At 44.2% G+C, this 20,215-nt stretch overlaps 4 protein-coding genes across 4 annotated transcripts in view; 3 read left to right on the plus strand and 1 right to left on the minus strand.

Moving 5' to 3' along the window:
• Positions 1-223: 223 nt before the first annotated feature.
• On the minus strand, positions 224-2,275 carry zgc:174935 (uncharacterized). Its single transcript, XM_015950661.3, has 4 exons — positions 1,834-2,275; positions 959-1,013; positions 773-887; positions 224-682 (listed from the first exon to the last, which is right to left on the minus strand). The coding sequence occupies exons 1-4, from the start codon at positions 2,125-2,127 to the stop codon at positions 391-393; spliced, it is 756 nt and encodes a 251-aa protein (XP_015806147.3). The 5' UTR covers positions 2,128-2,275; the 3' UTR covers positions 224-390.
• A 438-nt stretch (positions 2,276-2,713) lies between these two features.
• On the plus strand, positions 2,714-4,315 carry LOC129163520 (homer protein homolog 2). Its single transcript, XM_054741409.2, has 4 exons — positions 2,714-3,143; positions 3,248-3,302; positions 3,465-3,582; positions 3,661-4,315. The coding sequence occupies exons 1-4, from the start codon at positions 2,847-2,849 to the stop codon at positions 3,686-3,688; spliced, it is 498 nt and encodes a 165-aa protein (XP_054597384.1). The 5' UTR covers positions 2,714-2,846; the 3' UTR covers positions 3,689-4,315.
• A 542-nt stretch (positions 4,316-4,857) lies between these two features.
• Positions 4,858-8,974, plus strand: them4 (thioesterase superfamily member 4). The gene is made up of 6 exons (XM_015950659.3): positions 4,858-5,219; positions 5,885-6,065; positions 6,536-6,698; positions 8,137-8,247; positions 8,366-8,490; positions 8,578-8,974. The coding sequence occupies exons 1-6, from the start codon at positions 5,100-5,102 to the stop codon at positions 8,619-8,621; spliced, it is 744 nt and encodes a 247-aa protein (XP_015806145.1). The 5' UTR covers positions 4,858-5,099; the 3' UTR covers positions 8,622-8,974.
• Positions 8,975-18,735: 9,761 nt separating this feature from the next.
• The window catches only part of rorc (RAR-related orphan receptor C), a 32,004-nt gene continuing 30,524 nt past the window's right edge, over positions 18,736-20,215 (plus strand). Inside the window, exons 1-2 of the mRNA XM_015950642.3 lie at positions 18,736-18,911; positions 19,003-19,082. Of these exons, the coding sequence (XP_015806128.3) occupies positions 19,031-19,082 (52 nt within the window). The 5' untranslated portion in view covers positions 18,736-18,911; positions 19,003-19,030. The remainder of the gene's footprint in view (positions 18,912-19,002; positions 19,083-20,215) is intronic.

The following is a 20,215-nucleotide window of genomic DNA, read 5'->3' on the forward strand; positions in this document are numbered from 1 at the left end:
CACACACACACTTTTTCTAAGTCAAGTACAATCCCAAAACAATATTACACTATATTAAATAGACACAGGTGTAGCTCCAGGACCAAGCAGAGAACAACCGTTTGTGTTGATGCCCCCCCCCCACCCACCCACCAGTCCTCATGCCGGTTGTGCCCCGCCCCCCCCCCCCCCAAGAGAAAATTACGTCCATGCCTGAAAATAGGCTTCTTGTGATAAAGTTGCAGTCACCTGTAAGCAGTAACCAGTTTACTGTGGTTGCTTGCAGAACCAGACTCAATCTTTCTCCATGAAATATGAACGCCTCGCGTCCATCAGAACACACCTTCACACAGGAAGTATGGTGAAGTTCACAACAGGATGCAGTGCCCAGGGTCCCTGCTGTAGCTCTTCCTATTTAGGAGCTTCTTCCTTCTTCTCTTCCTGTTTTGGAGCTTCTTCCTTCTTCTCTTCCTGTTTTGGAGCTTCTTCCTTCTTCTCTTCCTGTTTGGGAGCTTCTTCCTTCTTCTCTTCCTGTTTTGGAGCTTCTTCCTTCTTCTCTTCCTGTTTGGGAGCTTCTTCCTTCTTCTCTTCCTGTTTGGGAGCTTCTTCCTTCTTCTCTTCCTGTTTGGGAGCTTCTTCCTTCTTCTCTTCCTGTTTGGGAGCTTCTTTGGGCTTTTCTTCTTCTTTAATGCCACACATTTGCCTTTAAGAGAAAAAAGGAACCACAAAGCATTAGTGAAATAAAGTTGAGAATTTTTTCACGATGTTAGTTGAATTAAAGAAGAGGAAGTACTTTATTGGTTCTGGTTTTTCTTTCAAAAAGTTACACACTGCACTTTTTTCATCCAGCTGCTTTTTCAGTTCATCCATTTCGGTCTTCAGCTGGCTCATCTCCTTCTCAGATTCACCTGTAAAAATCATTACGACAGTTAAGAAAAGCTGAGTTAGGCATCCAGCCTCATCCCGCTGCATCACTTACCTTTGATGTTGTTCACGTTTGTGTCCGAGTTTGCGAGCTGATCCGCCTCCATTTTCTGTCATCAGAGAAAAGAAAATCAGCACAACAAACATTAAAGATTCACCCTGAAAACACAGAATCGGAAGAGTTTTGAGGACGAGGTGGGAATGATGCTCCTTTATTTGAATCCTTCGTGGGTTTGTTTATGGCTAAAGATAAAAGGAAAGCAGCTTCCTGTTTGGTGACTGCAACAAGAAAACCAGTCCCATCACATTCTCACCCAAAACCAGCAGCAGGGTTGTGACCTCTTTCTTTCCAAAGGAACAAAATTCAAAGAATATTTTTAGTTTTTGCAGACATTTAACTTTTCTCTTGTTAAGTTTTAGTTTTATGAGTGAACAAATTTCGTTGCTAGGCTTATATTTTATTATTTTTAATGTCTGCACGGTGGGTCGGGTCTTTTCTCCAGTAGGAGAATATGAATAAGGGTTTTGGTTTCACTGAAGCAGTTTACTGGTTCAGAGTGATGTTTGTTTGTATTTTTATTGGTTTTCAGGGACAACACAAGTCATCCTTTGTTCATTGAATTTCCAAACTTTGACCGGACAGAAACCGGCTTCTGAATAAAAGCAAACAAACATAAAGAACACAGGTAAAGACTGAGGGACAATGGATGTTTGGATACACTTTGTGTATTTTCAGAGAACAAATTCTGTGAATCTTTCAGGTTGTAATCCAAAAATGATCAAGCACTGATGCTGTAATTTGATTTTAAACCATTTAACCCCTTTACTTGCATGGCATTTGCACTTTTATTATTTACAGTGACTCAATGTTTTCTATTTTTAATCACACAAAAAAATATAGAGAGAGAGATTTTCCCGAAATGTAATGACCTGTTCGCCATGACAGTGCTCCAGATCCGCTTGTGTCTTCTGCGCTTTGGTCTGGAGGACCTCCACTTCCTCACTCATCTTCTTCAGATTGTCCTTGGTCTTCTCCAGCGCGTTCTCCTTCTCCGCCCTCTCGTTCAGGTACTCCTGCAGCACATCGGTGGTCACCCGCAGCTTGATGTCCTGGAAGCGTTTCTGTTTGTCCTGTTTGTCGTGCTCCTTTTTCCGTATTTTTACAAAACCCAATAAGACGATTGAGGTGAAGAGGGTCAGAGGTAACACTAACTGGACCTTCATCCTGCGCACAAGCTGTTCTTAGAATAAAACCTGCGCGTGAGAAGCGCAGTGGCAGTTCCTGACTTTTATTTTTTCTATAACTTGATGGTGTCACCCTGTCACACCTTGTTCACCTGCTGCGGACTCACCTTTGCGCCTTTACGCAGCACGTTGGTTCTTTTTATTGGCTCCGAGCTGTCAGTGAACGCCCTCTTCCTGATTGTCTTCTTAAAAACAAAAGTGGCCTACAAACCTGTCATGTCCTCAACAGCTTCTTCTTTCCTGATTTGTGATTTTGTGACCAAGATTTATGATTAAAACTTTAATTTGAAGGTCCTAATTGTTTAGTTTAAATTACGTTATTTCCTAGTAATTAAATTATGTTATAACCACGTTTTTTCTTTGTAATTTAAACCTGACAGCAGCTGTTTTGGTTAAGAAATGTTGCATAAATTAGATCATTGAGCGTAAAAACGCGCGTTGAAAACAATTTCTTTGTACTTTAATCCAGTCAAACTGCAAAACTCATGCAAATGGCACCAGGAAGCAGGTGGATTGGTACGCCCAGCCTGTCAGACGAGAACAGCAGGTTACCAGTCCAGTTTGAAAGGGAACTTTAGTCAATGCCAGACGTGCGTAAAATTCAGGGTGAACCAGTGATCCGCATCCGTCTCCGCCGCACCGATCGCCCGCACCCTCCTCCCTCCCCGAACACACACCGACTCCCCTGATCTACCAAGATGAAGCTGGTGATCTTTTTCCTCGCCGTGAGCATGGCGGTGATGGCTGTGATGATTTTCCAGACTCTGCGTCAGGAGTTGAGCCTGCGCAACATGAGAACCCGCATGGTGGAGAACTCAGTAGAAATCAAGAGGAAGGAGGACTCTGTGGTGGAGATGAAAAATAAAATCGTGGAGTTGAAGGGCTTCCTGGAGGCCACCAACTCGCAGCTGGAGGAGCTGAAGAAGACGAAAAGCGAGGCCGAGAAGTCTTTTAATGAAGCTGATAAAAACCTGCAGGCCTGTAACGCAGAAAAGGTGACGCGCAACTGGAAATGAGCCCAAATGACGCCAAATAGCTCATTTGCCTGTGTTGTTTTATTCTTGAACAAAAGATCATCTATTCACCTTTCTTTTTGCAGGTCAACAACGAAAATAGGAAATCAGAGCTCGAAGAAACCATAAATAAACTTAAAAGTAAGTTTTTATTATTGAAACAATCTGATCAGGATATTTAGACACGTTTTAGTCTTCAGTTATATATTTTAAATTCAATAGCTTCGTCTTTCATCTCCAAATATATCAGATTAAAAAAGGATTAAGAAGAAAAACTTAATCTGAAGTCATTTTCCTCCTCAGCTGATCACGAAGAAGCCAAGAACAAGGCTCAGGAGAACATCAACGTGCTGAAGCAACAGATCCTTGAGCGAGACAAAGCTATTTGTGCCTATGCAGATATGACCAAGGAAGAAGCACGGTAAGACGTGGAGATCAGTATTTAACCAAATAACAAAGACTGTCGAGAGCTTAATTATTATCTTCTCTGTTTTTGTAGGAAGTTGTGTGGAGAAGCAGCAAAATGAAGTCTGTTCACATTCCTCTGGTCTGGTGCAGCTTTTACAATTTTAACAAAACCACCCAAGTATGTATTTTGTAACTTCACTTTTCTGAGGCTCGTTGATTTACTGTCAGATTGAATGAAAATGCTTGAGCTGTGAGCTTGTGCACTATTTTTGTACTTAAAAAAACTCTTTCTTTTGTTTGTTTTTGGAGTTTCAGTACATTTTCCTTTTTGTCTTTAACTTCTTAGGGTTTTCCATTTGAATGTAACTTAAATTTGTAAAATTTGGCTGCAGAACTCACTGGTTTTCCTTGTTCATGTAAGAATGCAAACATTTTAAACTGTATTTCACACTCCTTGTCATTCTTTTGTCCGCGTTTGAATGGTTGAAATTAGATATTTTACTGTAGACTGTCACGCTGCTGGTGCTTTGGCGCCCTCTAAACGTTGCAGCTTCAAATATTATATAAATAAATAATTTAATTTCAAGCACTTGATTTGAAAGAAGAAAAATCTGTTATTTTTGCTACGGTTGTATGCTTTGTGGTCATATATTTATTATCATGTGAAACAACCAACTTGTTGGTTGATTCTGAACAACATACAAAATTCTGGGTTCTTGCTTCAATAAAGGGTTGTTTTATCACCATTAACAAGAAGCATTTGTGTTTTCGGCTCATGCTTTTATCTCAAATGGGTGAAAAAACTGAAAATCCAATCAGAGTGCAGTCTCACTTTTAAAATACATCAACGCAACTGGAATAAACGTACTTACTTTAGTGATGTACTTTATTTACTCACTATAGAAACGATATTAAGCCTGAAATATTCTTGTTTTTGGAGCCTGGCATTGAAAATAAACCAATGAATAAGCGAGCAATGCAGTGCCTCCGCACATTGCCATTAAAGTTTTTAAAACGTTCAGAAACTGCTTTGCCGCTCCTCCATCCATTTTCAACAACTAAAAACTACATTTAGAAGTTGAGCCTTTCAAATGAGTCAAATAAAATCTGGCCTCTTGGGTTTTACGTCACCCTGAGGCCAGTTTCGCAGTCAAACTGTAATGCAAATGTTTTGTGTGAGGAAACAGTTGCCACGACAACCAATGGCATCTACAGGAAAAGCCTGTGTTTCCTAGCCAATCGGAATCAGAGTTCAAGACACGTGACATGGCGTAAACTACGTGCCTCCGATGTTTCAGGAAGTCGAAGCCGCTAGTCACCGTGACAAGTGAAAGTCACCGGTAAAACGGTCCAAGTGAGACGCGTTGAGGTGTTGTTTTGGTTGTGTAGTTCTGTGTTGTAGTCGAATGTGTGGAACAGGCTTAGGGGAGATTTTCCCCGCCATTTAGCGCTGACTGTAGTTTGTTGCTAGCTAGCTAGAGCCACCTTGGAACAGCCGAGCGGCCAACTGACCATCACCGACAGCATCAGATGGCTCGGAGCCTTGTTCGATTACTCAGCGGCTTTCAGAACCTCTGTTGGGTCCAGTTCACGAAGACTCGGCTGCTTACCAGAGTTCTCTTCAGGACCACCTTTGAGCGGACCGTGGTGGTAGGTTGGTTCTGGTGAAAGTGCTAAATGACTGGTGGCTGCATGCTACTCTCAGTGGCTCCAGGGGTTTCAACCCGCAGCTGAACGCACGTTGTTCCTAAAAGGCCTTATAAATAACTTATTAGGATGTTAAATATTAAGTCATTATTGACCCTTATTAGTTATTTACATCTTATTTAATATACAAGTTATTACCTATTTAACCATCAAATTTAAAAGTTTAGATTTCTCTACGATTTAGATAAAACGTTGCCACAAAAATCAAGATTAAAATACATTTTCTGAGAAGCATACTGTGACTTTAAAAAGTTGCTGTTTTTGTTATTTTTAGTTCTAAATCCACTGGCCCTAAGGCCCTAACTCAATCAGAAATGTTCAGCTATCCACATTAGACACTTACACTTTGATTTTTGACATTTGTGATCAAATCACCAAACTGAATTTAGCCATAAGTCACCTCAATAAAGCAACAGAAATATGCATTTTTATAGATTTCATTATAAAAATGAAAAGATCTGCTTGTGCAAATGAATTCTTCATTTGTATACTGCTTTTCATCAGCTCTTTGACTGAAAATGCTTTATAAACAAAGATAATAATGATTCTGTAAATAAGTTTTTACATTTACCACTAACAAAAAAATGTATTTCATATTTCCTGTTCAGAAAACCCCGCCATCCCTCTTTTCTCCCCAACCTCGAGACTTTAGCTTTCCCAACTCCTCCTGGGGAGAGGAGATGATGCGCCTGTACGACTATTATAACGGTAAAAGCGAGGTGGAGACGGAGGGAGAGGGACAGTGGATACGACTGCCGAGCTATAATCGGTCTCTCAAGTACGCCACAGGTAAGAATGAAGACGTTTATCTTTTTTTAGTCAGCGATCGGGAGATTATTCTTGTGTTTAGACTTATTCTGAGCTCAAACTCATCATTAAACCACTTATTTTTGTGATGACTACAAAGCTCTCATTTTCTTAATCTTTGCTCCCAACGTGATCTTTCATTTGAGGCTAAGAATCAACATTTTAACTGGACAATAGCTCCTTCATTATTAGTTAACTTTGGGCTATTAGCTAAACAATCTTCTGGCATGAACCATAACTGAGATTGGAAAAACAAAAACATTATATGATCTTGTTTATTGATGCATTGAGAAATACAAGTTATAAAATGATGTATTTATGAAGAATCTCTTGATGCTAAAATAAAATGTAAACGCTATCTACATCCCATCATTCTTACCTGCTCCTAAGTAATAATTATGTTTTCATAACTGTAATAACTGGACTAACAATGGTCACGTTTCCCTCTGCAGGTGGAGTCTATCTCAGTAAGCTAATCCAGTCAAGAGCTCGTCTTTTTACCCGGAACATCAGAGAGTCTGGAGCGGCGTTTGAATACGTGCTCTTTTTCACTAAAGACAAGCAGAGATGTGTGTGCATTTTGCAAGCTGGACATCTTCTGGAGGGCCCTCCAGGGTGAGATGAGTAACACCTGTTTATGTGCACAGGTATCAGCTAATGTGTACAGAAGTTGCACGGGACTCAGCTGACTGCTAATATGAACTCAGCAGAGATTAGTCCGTGGTGCTGTGGTCTTAAACCGGCTCCACTCTCACAAATGTGGTTTTAAAACCTTTACACTGCCACCAGATCTGCATTACTCAGTGTAAATATCACCAGCAGCAGGAAAATGTCGCACCCCCGCTGCATCCAGGAGTCAAGCCTAGGAGGAAATTTAGGATATTTTACTAAGGCCCTGTCCACACGTAGCCGGGGATCTGCCAAAACGTAGATATTTTACTACGTTTTGGCCTGTCATCCACACGAAAACAGAGTTTTTTCACACGAAAACGGATCTTTTTAAAAACTCCGGCCAAAGTGAAGATCTGCGTTTTCTCCGTTTTGGGTGTGTGCGTGTGGACGGACAAAACCGGAGTTTTAAGGTCCGCAACGACACTTTCCGCGACAAAAAAATGCTGACATCACGTGTGCGACCTGTGTTTACACTAGCCGACATCATGGATGCCCTCAGAGCTGCGCTCGCTTTATCAATTGTCCAAGCGCTTTTTGCTTGTTTGTTGTTGCAAGAGGAATTACTGCTCCTTGCGGAAGACCACAGACGAAGGACGAGGTTAAGAACGGGGGAAGTACTGCCGCCTACAGGTCTGGCATGTCCTTAACAACGTATTTATCCGGGTACGTGTGGACAGAGTTTTTTTTTTTAAACGAGGTGGTGTGGATGCAAGTTTTTGGAGGGGCGGATATTAATTTTTTTTTAAAAACCCGGCTACGTGTGGACTAGGCCTAAAATACACGAGTGATGTGAAACTGAGGGTTTATTTAGTAACATTCACCCAAATCACAGATGTTTTTGAAGTCCAAGCTGTTGTAAGTTGTTAGTGGTAAACTTTGGTCTAGGGCAGGGGTGTTCAATTCCAGGCCTGGAGGGCAGCATGTTTTAGTTGTTTCTCTGCTCCAACACGCTTGATTTAGTGGCTGATTCACCCGTGCAGCAGCTCATCAGGCTCTGCAGAAGTCTGTTGATCACCTGCTGATTGAAATCAGGTGTGTTGAAACTGAGTTAAAACCAAAACGTGCTGGTACCGGCCCTCCAGGACCAGAATTGGTCCAGGTTGCAGGGCGTAAATGCCATTTCTCTTAGGGAGCTGGTGAGATAGTAACTACAACATTTACACAGAAACACACTTCAAAATGGCACAAAAAGTCCTTTAAATACACCAAAACGTTTCAAATTCTTTCTTGTTCAGCAAGTTTTAATTTAGTGTCTTTAATCCAGCCCCATCCCCGATGTTTTTCTCCAGTAGCAACATTTATATAGAGGCTCTTTTATAAAGAGGTGGTTTAAATGGTAAAATAAACGCGTCTCTGTGTGTGTGTGTGTTTGTATTTCCAGACACGTCCACGGGGGGGCAATAGCCACCATGATCGACACGGTAACAGGAACTCATGCCTCTCTACTGAGTGCGCCGGTTATGACCGCCAACCTGAACATCGACTATCGCAGGTACAGAAAACAAGTGAATCTGTACTCACACACTGACATGATTCCTCACATAATGAAAAACCTTTATTTTTATTTGGTTCCTGTCATCCCCCCTAACAAACATCCATCTTGTCCCCAGTCCTATCCCACTGGGAAGTACTGTGCTGATTGAATCAACTCTGGACAAACAGGAAAGGAAAAAAACCTCCGTTTCCTGTAAAGTGACCAGCAGCGATGGCTCCAAACTGCACACAGAGGCAACGGGTTCGTGGTTCTGGTTTTTGCACACACCAGTTTGTCAGTAACACTCTGCCTTTATGCATTCTCACCTTCCTGTTGTTGTTTACGCAGCCCTGTTTGTGTCGATCGGCGTCGGCCACCTCCTGAGAGGCTGACACAAGCACACCGGCACGCTCACCTACCTCAGAAGCTATCGCAACACGGCGGCCATATTGAAATGTGTACAAACTCTCCGGGCCATCTTAAGGAATCCTCACTAACTTACACTCATTTGTGTGTTTTACTAATATTTCACTATTTCCAGTGGATTGACTTGACTTTGTTTGAAGTTACTAACAACGATCAAAACTTTACTTTTTCATCTTAATCCTGAAGGATTATTTATTTGAACATTCAGAGTGGTACCCATATTACACTGGGGCTTTAAAGGTTGATGTTTTTGTTTGGATGTGTTGCACGTTCATGACTTTATCCATGAAAGATTTAATAAATATATATTTTAAACAAGTGTTTAACTCACTCTGAGCTATGTTTTATGTAGAAAATGTCCTCTATTTAAAAAGAGTCATATTTTATAAAAATATCAGAAACTTGAAAGAGGTGTGTGTGTTGTGTGTGACGCGTCTTCCACGTCTGAGTTTTGATTTTCTGGTGTGGGCTGCTGGCTGTTACTCCACCGTGTGGTGGCTGTGGTTATATTTAAATATGTGCAGATTTGTTGTGCTGTGAGAATATTCCAACTAACGGTGGAGAAACAGCATCTACAAAAGCATCAAGTCACTGTTTGCTGTTTGAGCTTTGAGTTTTTCAGCATTTAGAAACGGCCGTGGCGTTGTGCTGCGGCGCTCCGTAATGAGCAACAGTCCACATCACAGGCGTCCGCTGCAGACCAGGGTGCTGAAAGCGCACACGCCATTTCTTTGCTGTGTTTACGTTTGGCTTTCAAAAGTGTCTGCATACGGTTCACTCTTTATGCGATGCTCAAGTATTGTTTCTCTGCAACCCGTGTCTGATTTTTAGGGTTTTAAAAGGACAGAAACTTAAGAATCTTTGTCATTTAAGTTATTTAAACATTTTTGTTTCAAGCTATTTACTCAAACTTCTAAAGTGTCATTAAAAACATCATTTTGTTGGATTCAGGATTAAAGATGCATTTATTGTAGCATTGCTTGTCTTTTGCTTCTGTTCAGGGGAGGTTCTGGATTAACATTAGAAGGGGGGCCCAGCCTGGCCCCCCTCTTAAGAGGCACATTTGTAAAAAAAAAAAAATAACTGTTCAAAAATGCTTTTAAATATTTCAAATTTTAGTGAGTAATTACAATACAACACATACAACGACTTAAAATTAGCTTCTGTTTGGCAAACGATGCGTTATTTGAGGTATTTATCTCGGTGACATCATGAAAACATTTTTAAGTGCTTCTTCTGTTTCAGATCACATGCCTTGATTCCACATCTCGCATTAGGTTACAGTTATATCACAAATATCCATACTTATTCATGCTTAGGCTCCGCCCTCAGAAGTGGGGTCCAAGCTTGTTGTCAGTATGGCACTGGCCCACCCTGGACACCCCTCTAGAACTGCCCCTGTTTTTGCTGTAATTGTAAATTTGGTTTTAGACATGTTTTCATTTGATTTGCTTGGCCACTAAAGGATGGTTAATACCAGAAAGTTTCTGCATGGATGCTAGTTTGTGTTTATCAACCAGTGGTCACAACCACACCAGCTCTGAGCTTTTCCACTACGGTTTAGCATCAGCTCTTCCACAGTTTGGTCTGACGTGTGGTTTCTGAGCAGCCTGCAGGCCTTCTGGTCTTCCGAGGGCCCCTCACGTCTTTAACATCTTTAAACGGAGCCGTTATCTAGCCTTTAAAAGCCTTGCTGAAGAATGAGAGTGCAGGACAATTTTAGAAAAGTTTCTTCTTCTTTCCTTCCAGTCTCATGTGGTCAAGTTGGGTTTGAGGAAGCGGGTGACGGGGGGAGTTTTCAGTTAAACCACCTGTCCACTAGCCTGTCAGACCCATCGTGCTCGTGAGCGTGTTTTTCATTCTAGTAATTCTGAAGCTGGTTTCCATTCATACGAACCGACTCTCCAACTGACGGATTCTAGTTTCAAGCTTTATGTGCAGTTAAATTTGAGTTTAACGTGTTCGTTCTAAACTGAGCATCTAAAAGACAAAAGAAGAGTTTTGGGAACTTTTTGATTACCTGCAGACCTTTTTGGTTTTTTGGGCTGCATGGTGGTGCAGTTGTTAGCACTGTTACCTCGCAGCAAGAAGGATGCAGGTTCAAAACTCGGCTGCGGCTGTGGCCTACTGCGTGGAGTTGCATGTTCTCCACATGCATGCGTGGGTTTCCTCCGGGTACTCCGGTTTACCCTCCAGATCACAACATGCCCTACAAGTTAAAAATGGTAGTGGATTTGGATTAAAGCGTCTGCCAAATAAATAAACATAAACATTATGTAACCCACACACTGTGTTTGGTTACTCGTAGAGCTGAGGTTTTTGACCGTCGGCAGTGCCTGTAGGGGGGCGGGCTCGTTGATCAAGCGCGAGAAAAAAAAGGAAAAAGCTGATCCCATCGACATATAAATATAAATGAGGAAATCAGACAGGAGAAGATGTGTACCAGGTCGGTTTCATTACCCACAGTTAGGAAAACCTCTGATTTCCTTTGCTCAGGGATTTTTGGACAGTTTTAATCAGGCACTTGAGTTTTTCAGCGACTGTCCTGATCAGCAAATTCACCATGTTTAGATCTGAATATTAGCCGCATGATGGGACTCATGCTAATTAGGGGGGGAGGGTGTAGTGTACTCCTCCTTGAACCGTCACCTTATCGTGGTGGAGGAGTTTGAGTGCCCTAATGATCCTAGGAGCTATGTTGTCTGGGGCACTTAGTGCCCCTGGTAGGGTCTCCCATGACAAATTGGTCTTAGGTGAAGGGTGAGACAAAGAACGGTTCGAAGGATCTTTCATGGCGGTTAAAACGAAGAGTCGGAGTACCCGGCCCGGAGGGTTACCGGGGTCCCACCCTGGAGCCAGGCCTGGGGTTGGGGCCCGTGAGCGAGCGCCTGGTGGCCGGGCTTTCGCCCATGGGGCCCGGCCGGGCCCAGCCCGAACCGGATACATGGGCTCGTCCAACTGTGGACCCACTACCCGCAGGAGGAACATGAAGGGTCCGGTGCAATGCGAATCGGGTGGCAGACCAAGGCGGGAGCCTTGGCGGTCCAATCCCCGGACAAGAAAACTAGTTTTTGGGACATGGAACGTCACCTCGCTGGCGGGGAAGGAGCCGGAGCTTGTGGCAGAGGGTGAGCGGTACCGGCTAGATATAGTCGGACTCACCTCGACACATTGCACTGGCTCTGGAACCCGAGACCTGGAGAGGGGTTGGACACTCTACTTTGCTGGAGTTGCTCCGGGTGAGAGGCGGAGGGCTGGGGTTGGCTTTTTGTTAGCCCCGAGACTCTCTGCCTGTGTGATGGGGTTTACCCCGGGGGACAAGAGGGTAGCTTCCTTGCGCCTTCGGGTCGGGGAACGGGTCCTGACTGTTGTTTGTGCTTATGGGCCAAATTTCAGTTCAGAGTACCCACCCTTTTTGGAGTCCCTGGGACGAGTGCTAGATAGTGCTCCATCAGGGGACTCCATTGTCCTGCTGGGGGACTTCAATGCTCACGTGGGCAATGACAGCTTGACCTGGAGGGGTGTGATTGGGAGGAACGGCCCACCTAATCTGAACTCGAGCGGTGTTTTGTTATTGGACTTCTGTGCAAGCCGCAGTTTGGCCATAACGAACACCATGTTCGAACATAAGGATGCCCACCGGTACACTTGGTACCAGGGCAGCCTAGGTCACAGGTCGATGATAGATTTTGTAGTCGTATCATCTGACCTGCGGCCGTATGTTTTGGACACCCGAGTGAAGAGAGGGGCGGAGCTGTCAACTGATCACCACCTGGCGGTGAGTTGGATCAGATGGCAAGGGAACATGCCGCGTAGAACTGGCAGACCCAAACGCATAGTGAGGGTCTGCTGGGAACGCCTGGCAGAAGAACCTGTCAAGACGGTCTTCAACTCCCACCTCCGGCAGAGCTTTGACCACGTCCCGAGAGCAGTGGGGGACATTGAGTCCGAGTGGGCCTTGTTCCACTCTGCGATTGTCGAGGCAGCTGTTGCTAGCTGTGGTCGTAAGGTGGCCGGTGCCAGTCGTGGTGGCAACCCCCGTACCCGCTGGTGGACACCAGAGGTTCGGGGAGCCGTCAGGCTGAAGAAGGAGGCCTACAGGGCGTGGCTGGTCTGTGGGTCTCCGGAGGCAGCAGACAGGTACCGGATAGCCAAGCGGGGTGCAGCAGTGGCAGTTGCCGAGGCAAAATCTTGGGCGTGGGAGGAGTTTGGTGAGGCCATGGAGAAAGACTATCGATCGGCTCCAAAGAGGTTCTGGCAAACTGTCCGGCGCCTCAGGAGAGGAAGGCAGCAACTCGCTCACACTGTTTACAGTGGGGATGGGGAGCTGCTGACGTCAACTGAGGCTATAGTCGGACGGTGGAAGGAATACTTTGAGGAGCTCCTCAATCCCACCAATGCGCATTCCGAGGAGGAACCAGAGCTGGGAGGCCTGGGGATTGACTGTCCGATCTCGGTGGCAGAAGTTGCTGAGGTAGTCAAACAACTACACAGCGGCGGAGCCCCGGGGGCGGATGAGGTTCGTCCTGGGTATCTCAAGGCTATGGATGTTGTAGGGCTGTCATGGTTGACACGTCTCTACAACATTGCGTGGTCATCGGGGGCAGTTCCTAGGGAGTGGCAGACCGGGGTGGTAGTCCCCATCTTTAAGAAGGGTGACCTGAGGGTGTGTTCCAACTATAGGGGGATCACACTCCTCAGCCTCCCTGGAAAGGTCTACTCCAAGGTACTGGAGAGGAGGGTCCGATCGATAGTTGAATCTCAGATTGAGGAGGAGCAATGTGGTTTTCGTCCTGGCCTTGGAACTGTGGACCAGCTCTATACCCTTGCAAGGGTGATGGAGGGGGCATGGGAGTTTGCCCAACCAATCCACATGTGCTTTGTGGATTTGGAGAAGGCTTATGACCGTGTCCCCAGGGGCACCCTGTGGGGGACGCTCCAGGAGTATGGGGTGGGTGGCTTTCTGTTAAGGGCCATTCAGTCCCTTTACCAGAGGAGCGTGAGTTTGGTCCACATAGCCGGTAGTAAGTCGGACCTGTTCCCAGTGAGGGTTGGACTCCGCCAGGGCTGCCCTTTGTCACCGGTTCTGTCATTCAGTTTTATGGACAGAATTTCTAGACGCAGCCGTGGTGTGGAGTGTGTCGAGTTTGGTGGCAGGAGAATCTCGTCTCTGCTTTTTGCGGATGATGTGGTCCTCCTAGCTTCATCCAGCTCTGACCTTCAGCTCTTGCTGGGTAGGTTCGCGGCCGAATGTGAAGCGGCTGGGATGAGGATCAGCACCTCCAAATCTGAGACCATGGTTCTCTACCGGAAAAGGGTGGCTTGCCACCTCCGGGTCGGGGGAGAGGTCCTACCTCAAGTGGAGGAGTTTAAGTATCTCGGGGTCTTGTTCACGAGTGAGGGTAGGAGGGATCGGGAGATCGACAGGCGGATTGGTTCGGCGTCTGCAGTGATGCGGACGCTGAGCCGATCTGTCGTGGGGAAGAGGGAGCTGAGCCAGAAAGCCAGGCTCTCGATTTACCGGTCGATCTACGTCCCAATCCTCACCTATGGTCATGAGCTTTGGGTAATGACCGAAAGAACGAGATCGCGGATACAAGCGGCCGAAATGAGTTTCCTCCGTAGGGTGGCCGGGCTCAGCCTTAGAGATAGGGTGAGGAGCTCGGACATTCGGGAGGGACTCGGAGTAGAACCGCTGCTCCTCCGGATCGAAAGGAGCCAGTTGAGGTGGTTTGGGCATCTGGTCAGGGTGCCTCCTGGACGCCTCCCAGGGGAGGTGTTTCGGGCATGTCCTGCCGGCAGAAGGCCCCCGGGTCGACCCAGGACACGTTGGAGAGGTTACATCTCCAATGTGGTCCGGGAACGCCTTGGGGTCCTGCCGGAGGAGCTGGTGGACAAGGCCGGGGAGAGGACGGCCTGGAGCTCCCTAGTTGGGATGCTGCCCCCGCGACCCGGACCCGGATAAGCAGAGGAAGACGACGACGACGGGTGTAAGAGCTGCGGTTTTTGACCCTTGGCAGTGCCTGTAGGGGGGCGGGCTCGTTGGTTAAGCGCGAGAAAAAAAGGAAAAAGGAGAGCTGATCCATGTGACCAGTGAGAGACGGAGAACGGTTATACCGTAAATCCTCTAATACAGGCCCGGGCCTGTATTTGACTCAAGCTCATCAAGCTCCAGGCCTTTATTGGAAGGAGGGCCAGAATTAGAGGCAGGCCTCTATTTCTATTTGAGCAAAATGAACTAATGGTTCACTGGAGTTTTTGACAATTAAAATTGCGCCCACGTTTTCAAAGTTAAACACATTTCTTTTAACAACGGTAGTTTCTGCGTCAGCCCCCCTCCCCCTGCGCAGCGGCCGCAAACTCACTGATGCGCCTGCAGCCTCTCAGAGTTCCTGCTGCTCTAAACATTAAAATAATTATTTCATTTTCTGTTCCTCACTTCTGATTACCTTCAGTGGTGTCTGTTTGTTGCAACCACCAGGTACAAAAACTAACTTGTTTTTATTTGACTATTTTTCTGTACTGTATCTGTTTATTATCTTCGTCACAATTTGGTTAAATGTCCGTTTTACGGCGGGTGTCAGTACCGACGCTCTGGCACAGCGCGTCGCCTCCCGACGCGCAGGAGCGTGTCACCTGCTGACAGCAGACTGCTGTCTTTTCCGAGGACTGCATCTTGCCGGTCATTATCACGTGACAGTGACTAGTCGATGAAAGGCATAAAAAGTCACTATAGAGCGGTGAAGTCGACTAGTGACTAGTTCATACAACCCCTGCTACTGCTTCCCAGAGTGTTCTGCAGCATAATCAGCACGTTCCCTTTGAACTTGATATCAAATTTTTGCCTCCTCTTCGTCTCCGTACGGTTAAAGTTACCCTCGCGGTCTATCACTGGCAAATCAAAAGTGAGACGGATGACACAACCGCCCCCCATACTTGTTTGTGCCACCCAGCCACAATAAAAAACCGGCCATTATTCACCTCCGCCGACTCCGACACCGGCCAAAATATGATACCCGGCAGTTAATTAAATACAGGCTAATATTAGAGGATTTACGGTAATTATATATATATATATATAAAACTGAAACCCGAGAAGATAAAGTGTGTGAGAAGTGTTGTTTGGTGTGATAACGCCGATTGAACCACGGACATTAAGACATTGGATAGCTGTTTATTTACTGTGGAAACTCCAGTGAGTCATATTAGCAATATGGAGAGCTAACAGCTAGCAAGGCTGTCTGCTAAAGAAAACGGCCGTTGGTTAGCTAATTAGCTTATTATCATCATTTAGAACGATAAAATCTTGGTTTAAAACATGTTTAAGTATTGTTAAAAAGCAGTTGGAGTATTTTGAAAACTTTCCATGTTGAAGCCATAAAGTTAATATTCATAAGTTGTTGCTTTATACAAAATGTTTAAGAATGAATACAGGATGTTACTGAAGGAAAAAAAATTAAAATATGTTCTTATCATTTTGAAGGAAGATTTGTTAAAGAAAGAATCACATCTCACAGTAAAATAATTACTGAGAGAAGTTACCTTTACTTGTATGTTAAAATTTGTAAGCTTCGTGCTACAATTGATAGTGATATTTTATTTCTGGTAATTTGATATGACGGGTTTGGTGATTAAGTGTTCTGATGTTCTGCACATTGTGTGCAGACTGCTTTTTATCTCCCGGTGAGAACCGTCTGAGACCTTCGATTTGGTGGATGTAGTTAAACGACGTGATGGCGAGCCAGAACCATGGACGAGACTTCAAACATTCCTGTTAGTAGACTGGCCAGCTGCTACAGGAATCTACTGTGAACTCATCCTGGAACTCTCAGGATTTCCAGCTAAGGAGACACACACACTCAACCCTACCTGAGTAGTGTACATTAACGGCGTGAGCTGTAGAATCGTACCCAGAAAAGGAGAGATCGAGCTGAACAAGAACTGAATAAGTAAACAAGGATTGAAAGCAAATCCAATTCCTTTGTAATTCTATTTGTTTTTTTGTTTTGTTTTTTGAAAGAGCTCTATTTTATTTGGGGGTTTGTTATGTTTGTTTGTCACTGAAAAAGGAATTTCAAATGTAAATATGCATTACTGAAATAAACCTGTCAGTTTATAACTAAAGATCTTCTTTATTACTCCTCAGAACCTAGAATTTATTAGCATTTATCCACCACAATATTTGGTACTAGTGCCACAATTAATGCTTAAACTCCTGAAGCAGCTGCAGGATTACTGGACAACCACGTGGATTTAACGCGTGGTCTCATTTCTAACTCGTGCATCACATGTAAAATGTAAAATCATGATTTCTGCTTGCAAAGCTTCTCTTTGGAGAAATTTCATTTACAGTTAGGGCAGCTGTGTTCATCTTTGTTATTTTGTTACGGTAAAAAGTGTCAGTTAAATTTATCCTGTAGGAGAAACACGCAGCGATATCAGAGAAGTTTATAGGATTTACAGAAACGGTGCAATAATAGTTTAAACAAAATTAGACAGGTGCATAAATTTGTCATTTAATTGATTCCAAAACCTTTAGAACTAATTATTGGAACTCCAAATTGGTTTGGTAAGCTCAGTGACCTTTGACCTCCATACACAGGTGAAACCAGTTATGAGAGAGTATTTAACGGGGCCGATTGTAACTTTCCCTTCCTTTGAATATTCTCTGTTTTGATTGTTTTTGTTGTTTTTGGAGAACGTAAACAATTATTGGAACATGAATTTTGCTTCTAAACATCCAAGTCTCCCAACTGGGGGCCGTTAGGGCTCAATGGGTTGGGGGCCGGGTAGAGAGGTCTGGTGTGCCGGATTTGGCCCGTGGGCCGTCAGTTGAGGTTCACTAATCTATATTAGCCATTTATTGACCAGCTATTTGTCTTTTAATTGAATTTGATTGTAAATGACTCTAATAAACCTCACTGACTTTTAAAGAGCAAGTCACCCCAAATCAGCTTTTTTTTCTGATAAACTATATAAATGTGTGTCTAATCGTGCTGCAGACACGTGTCGTCAATAGTTTTGCACTTTAGTGCATTTTAGTTCAAATTTTAATGTTCTGTCTAAAACTGTCAGTGTTGTGCCGTCGTCAGGTAAAAACTCTGCACTGCATTTGAATTTAAATCTGCCATCGCTATTGGCTAAGAGGTAACCTAGAACGTTAGCTGGTACCATATGATGTCACAATGTCGTTGTGAGCCTGTGTGTGTGTGTTTGTTAGCGGCTCCACCCTCTCGGTCTGCTAGGCAACAGCATTTGTTGCATTTTTCAAACAGGAAGTGGGAGTGGAGTAAGAATCTGGTAGGGGGTGACTTGCTCTTTAGTAAAAAGCAAACTTGTGAGAATTGTTGGTTCATTTTTATGAAATCCAGCAAACAAAGGAACAAGAGACTTATTTTGTAATATTAGACAAAAATTCATAATTAGGACCCAAAACAGTTCTAGAAATCCACCAACCCATCTATCAGATCACAACAAGGCAACGATGTGAGACTTTTTATGCCTCCTTTTACAAATCTTTTAAACAAAAATCAAAAGTTATTGAAATGATGCACATTAATATTGGACTAAATATTATTTTGTGCTCTATTTAACGTTGTCACGAACATTTAGGCTCCCCTGTCACCTCACAAGTCAGAAGTCTGCAGTCCCAGTTGTAAAAGAGCTTTTCTCATCAGAGACAGAAACCGTGACCTCAGTGGTCTGGTCTTGTTTTCAGCTTAGCTTCTATAACTGGAATAAATAAACATAATCAGTGAATAGAAACGCGTGATGTCACCTGTGTACCATTTTTAATCTAAAGTGAGAAGGTTTGCTCTGATTCAGACTGATGACCAAGTCTTAGAGAAGCTCTGGATGATGTAATCCGAGAAGATGTGGATTATTCATCATTTGCTTTGTTTTGTTCTTTCTGTGTTAAAACCTCCAAAAAGCGCGTTTCCACCCCGAGTCAGGCTCAGCTGAAGGGAACATCCGGGGCTCGGTAGCGACAACACGGGATTATATTTCTCAACCGAGCAAACCCGATCCGCTGCTGTTACGTAACAGCCGGTGACATAACTCTCTCCATGCGCCGGGACAGCCAGAGCGCACGGGAGCCACCGCGGTCCGGTCCGGTCCGGTCCAGCAGCAGAGAGAGGGAGAAGAGGAGGCGCACTGACTGGAGGAGGAGAGGGAGAGGAGGATGGCTGCGGGTTGGGAGCAGTAGGAGCACGAGGAGGAGGAGGGATGGCGACCCGGGTGCTAAAACCCAACAGGTGGGTTCTTCTTCACTTTAAACTTAAACAGGTGTGGTTCAGCTCATTCACCCCCCCTCTCTCTGTGTGTGTGTGTGTGTGTGTGTGTCAGGACCTCCCGGTGGGGTTAGGAGCGCGTTATGGAATATGAGGAGCTCGATTTGCTCCCAGCTGACTCCCCTAGGAAAAAAGGTAAAGGTGGATTATAATCCTGCTTTTTTAATCACAAACACTCTTATTACCCAGCACACCACGTGGTCCCAATCCCGCTCTTTATCTCATGCACCTTTCTGGCACCTCCATCATCAGTCTTTACCCCAGTAACCTCCCTCATCCTGCTCAGTGGAGTGTTGTAAGGAGCTGCGAGTGGGTAAGGCTGGCACTAAAACGGAATAATCCGCAGGGATTAGCTCTTATTTCTGTTCCTGCTGGATGCTTCTCTATTCGCAGCTCCCTGCTTTAACCAAAACATTAGGCATCATGGGAGATAAGTCAGCTGCTCCTCCTGTCACACACACACACACACACACACACACACACACACACACACACACACACACACACACACACACACACACACACACACACACACACACACACACACACACACAGTTTTCATTTCTTTATTATTTTTTGCAAAAATAATTAATATGAAGTGAAACTCTTTTTAAATTAATTGATGTGACTGAACTTAATTTTAAAATTAATAAAAATAAACTAAATGTGAAACTGTACTTCTTTGTTCCTAACACTTTTATATCATTTGAACTCTTGCCTCTTACAAAAAATAATAATGTAAATATTTTTCTTGGACTTGAAAAGTGAAAATAGAGATTTTTTTTACAAACCTGCAGCTTCTCTACAGGAAACGGTTTATAATTAGTGCTATTAGTGAAGACCAAGTTTTAATCTGATGCCCTCTTGGACAACGCCGTGTTAGTCATGTGATTTAAATGTTATTAATCTTATTCATTTCTTATGAACACATACAATTATGCATTTGCTTGTAGGTAAAAGAGACAATAAAAGTACAAATACCTGGCTAACAATGAAACTACACATCATTTCATTGTTTAAAATTATTTTGAAAGCCCCAGATTGAAGACTGATATCTTTTAATCCAGCCTTGTGTCTGGTTGACGTCTGCGACCACAGCAGCAGCAGTGGAAAAAGACCGTGTTAACAGGATTAAATCTGCTCCAGAGGAGAGGGAACCGTGAAACTGGATGCTGAGCGGCTGAAGGAGTAAACCAGCGTCAGCTTAGGCTCCTCTGCTTCTGGAGCTGCTTTGTTCAGGTTGCAGAAAAGAATCGGCGTGCTTGTTG

Source organism: Nothobranchius furzeri, chromosome 5 (assembly GCF_043380555.1).
Source record: "Nothobranchius furzeri strain GRZ-AD chromosome 5, NfurGRZ-RIMD1, whole genome shotgun sequence".
NCBI lineage: Eukaryota > Metazoa > Chordata > Actinopteri > Cyprinodontiformes > Nothobranchiidae > Nothobranchius > Nothobranchius furzeri.

Bases quoted from the DNA above. Each gene is read 5' to 3' on its own strand.
- them4 (XM_015950659.3), top strand. From the start codon at position 5,100: ATGGCTCGGAGCCTTGTTCGATTACTCAGCGGCTTTCAGAACCTCTGT. The intron at 5,220-5,884 runs GTAGGTTGGTTC...TTTCCTGTTCAG, and splicing joins CCTTTGAGCGGACCGTGGTG to AAAACCCCGCCATCCCTCTT. The intron at 6,066-6,535 runs GTAAGAATGAAG...TTCCCTCTGCAG, and splicing joins GTCTCTCAAGTACGCCACAG to GTGGAGTCTATCTCAGTAAG.
- LOC129163520 (XM_054741409.2), top strand. From the start codon at position 2,847: ATGAAGCTGGTGATCTTTTTCCTCGCCGTGAGCATGGCGGTGATGGCT. The intron at 3,144-3,247 runs GTGACGCGCAAC...TTCTTTTTGCAG, and splicing joins AGGCCTGTAACGCAGAAAAG to GTCAACAACGAAAATAGGAA. The intron at 3,303-3,464 runs GTAAGTTTTTAT...TTTCCTCCTCAG, and splicing joins AACCATAAATAAACTTAAAA to CTGATCACGAAGAAGCCAAG.
- zgc:174935 (XM_015950661.3), bottom strand. From the start codon at position 2,127: ATGAAGGTCCAGTTAGTGTTACCTCTGACCCTCTTCACCTCAATCGTC. The intron at 888-958 runs GTAAGTGATGCA...TGATTTTTACAG, and splicing joins AAACGTGAACAACATCAAAG to GTGAATCTGAGAAGGAGATG. The intron at 683-772 runs GTACTTCCTCTT...TTTCTCTTAAAG, and splicing joins GAAAAACCAGAACCAATAAA to GCAAATGTGTGGCATTAAAG.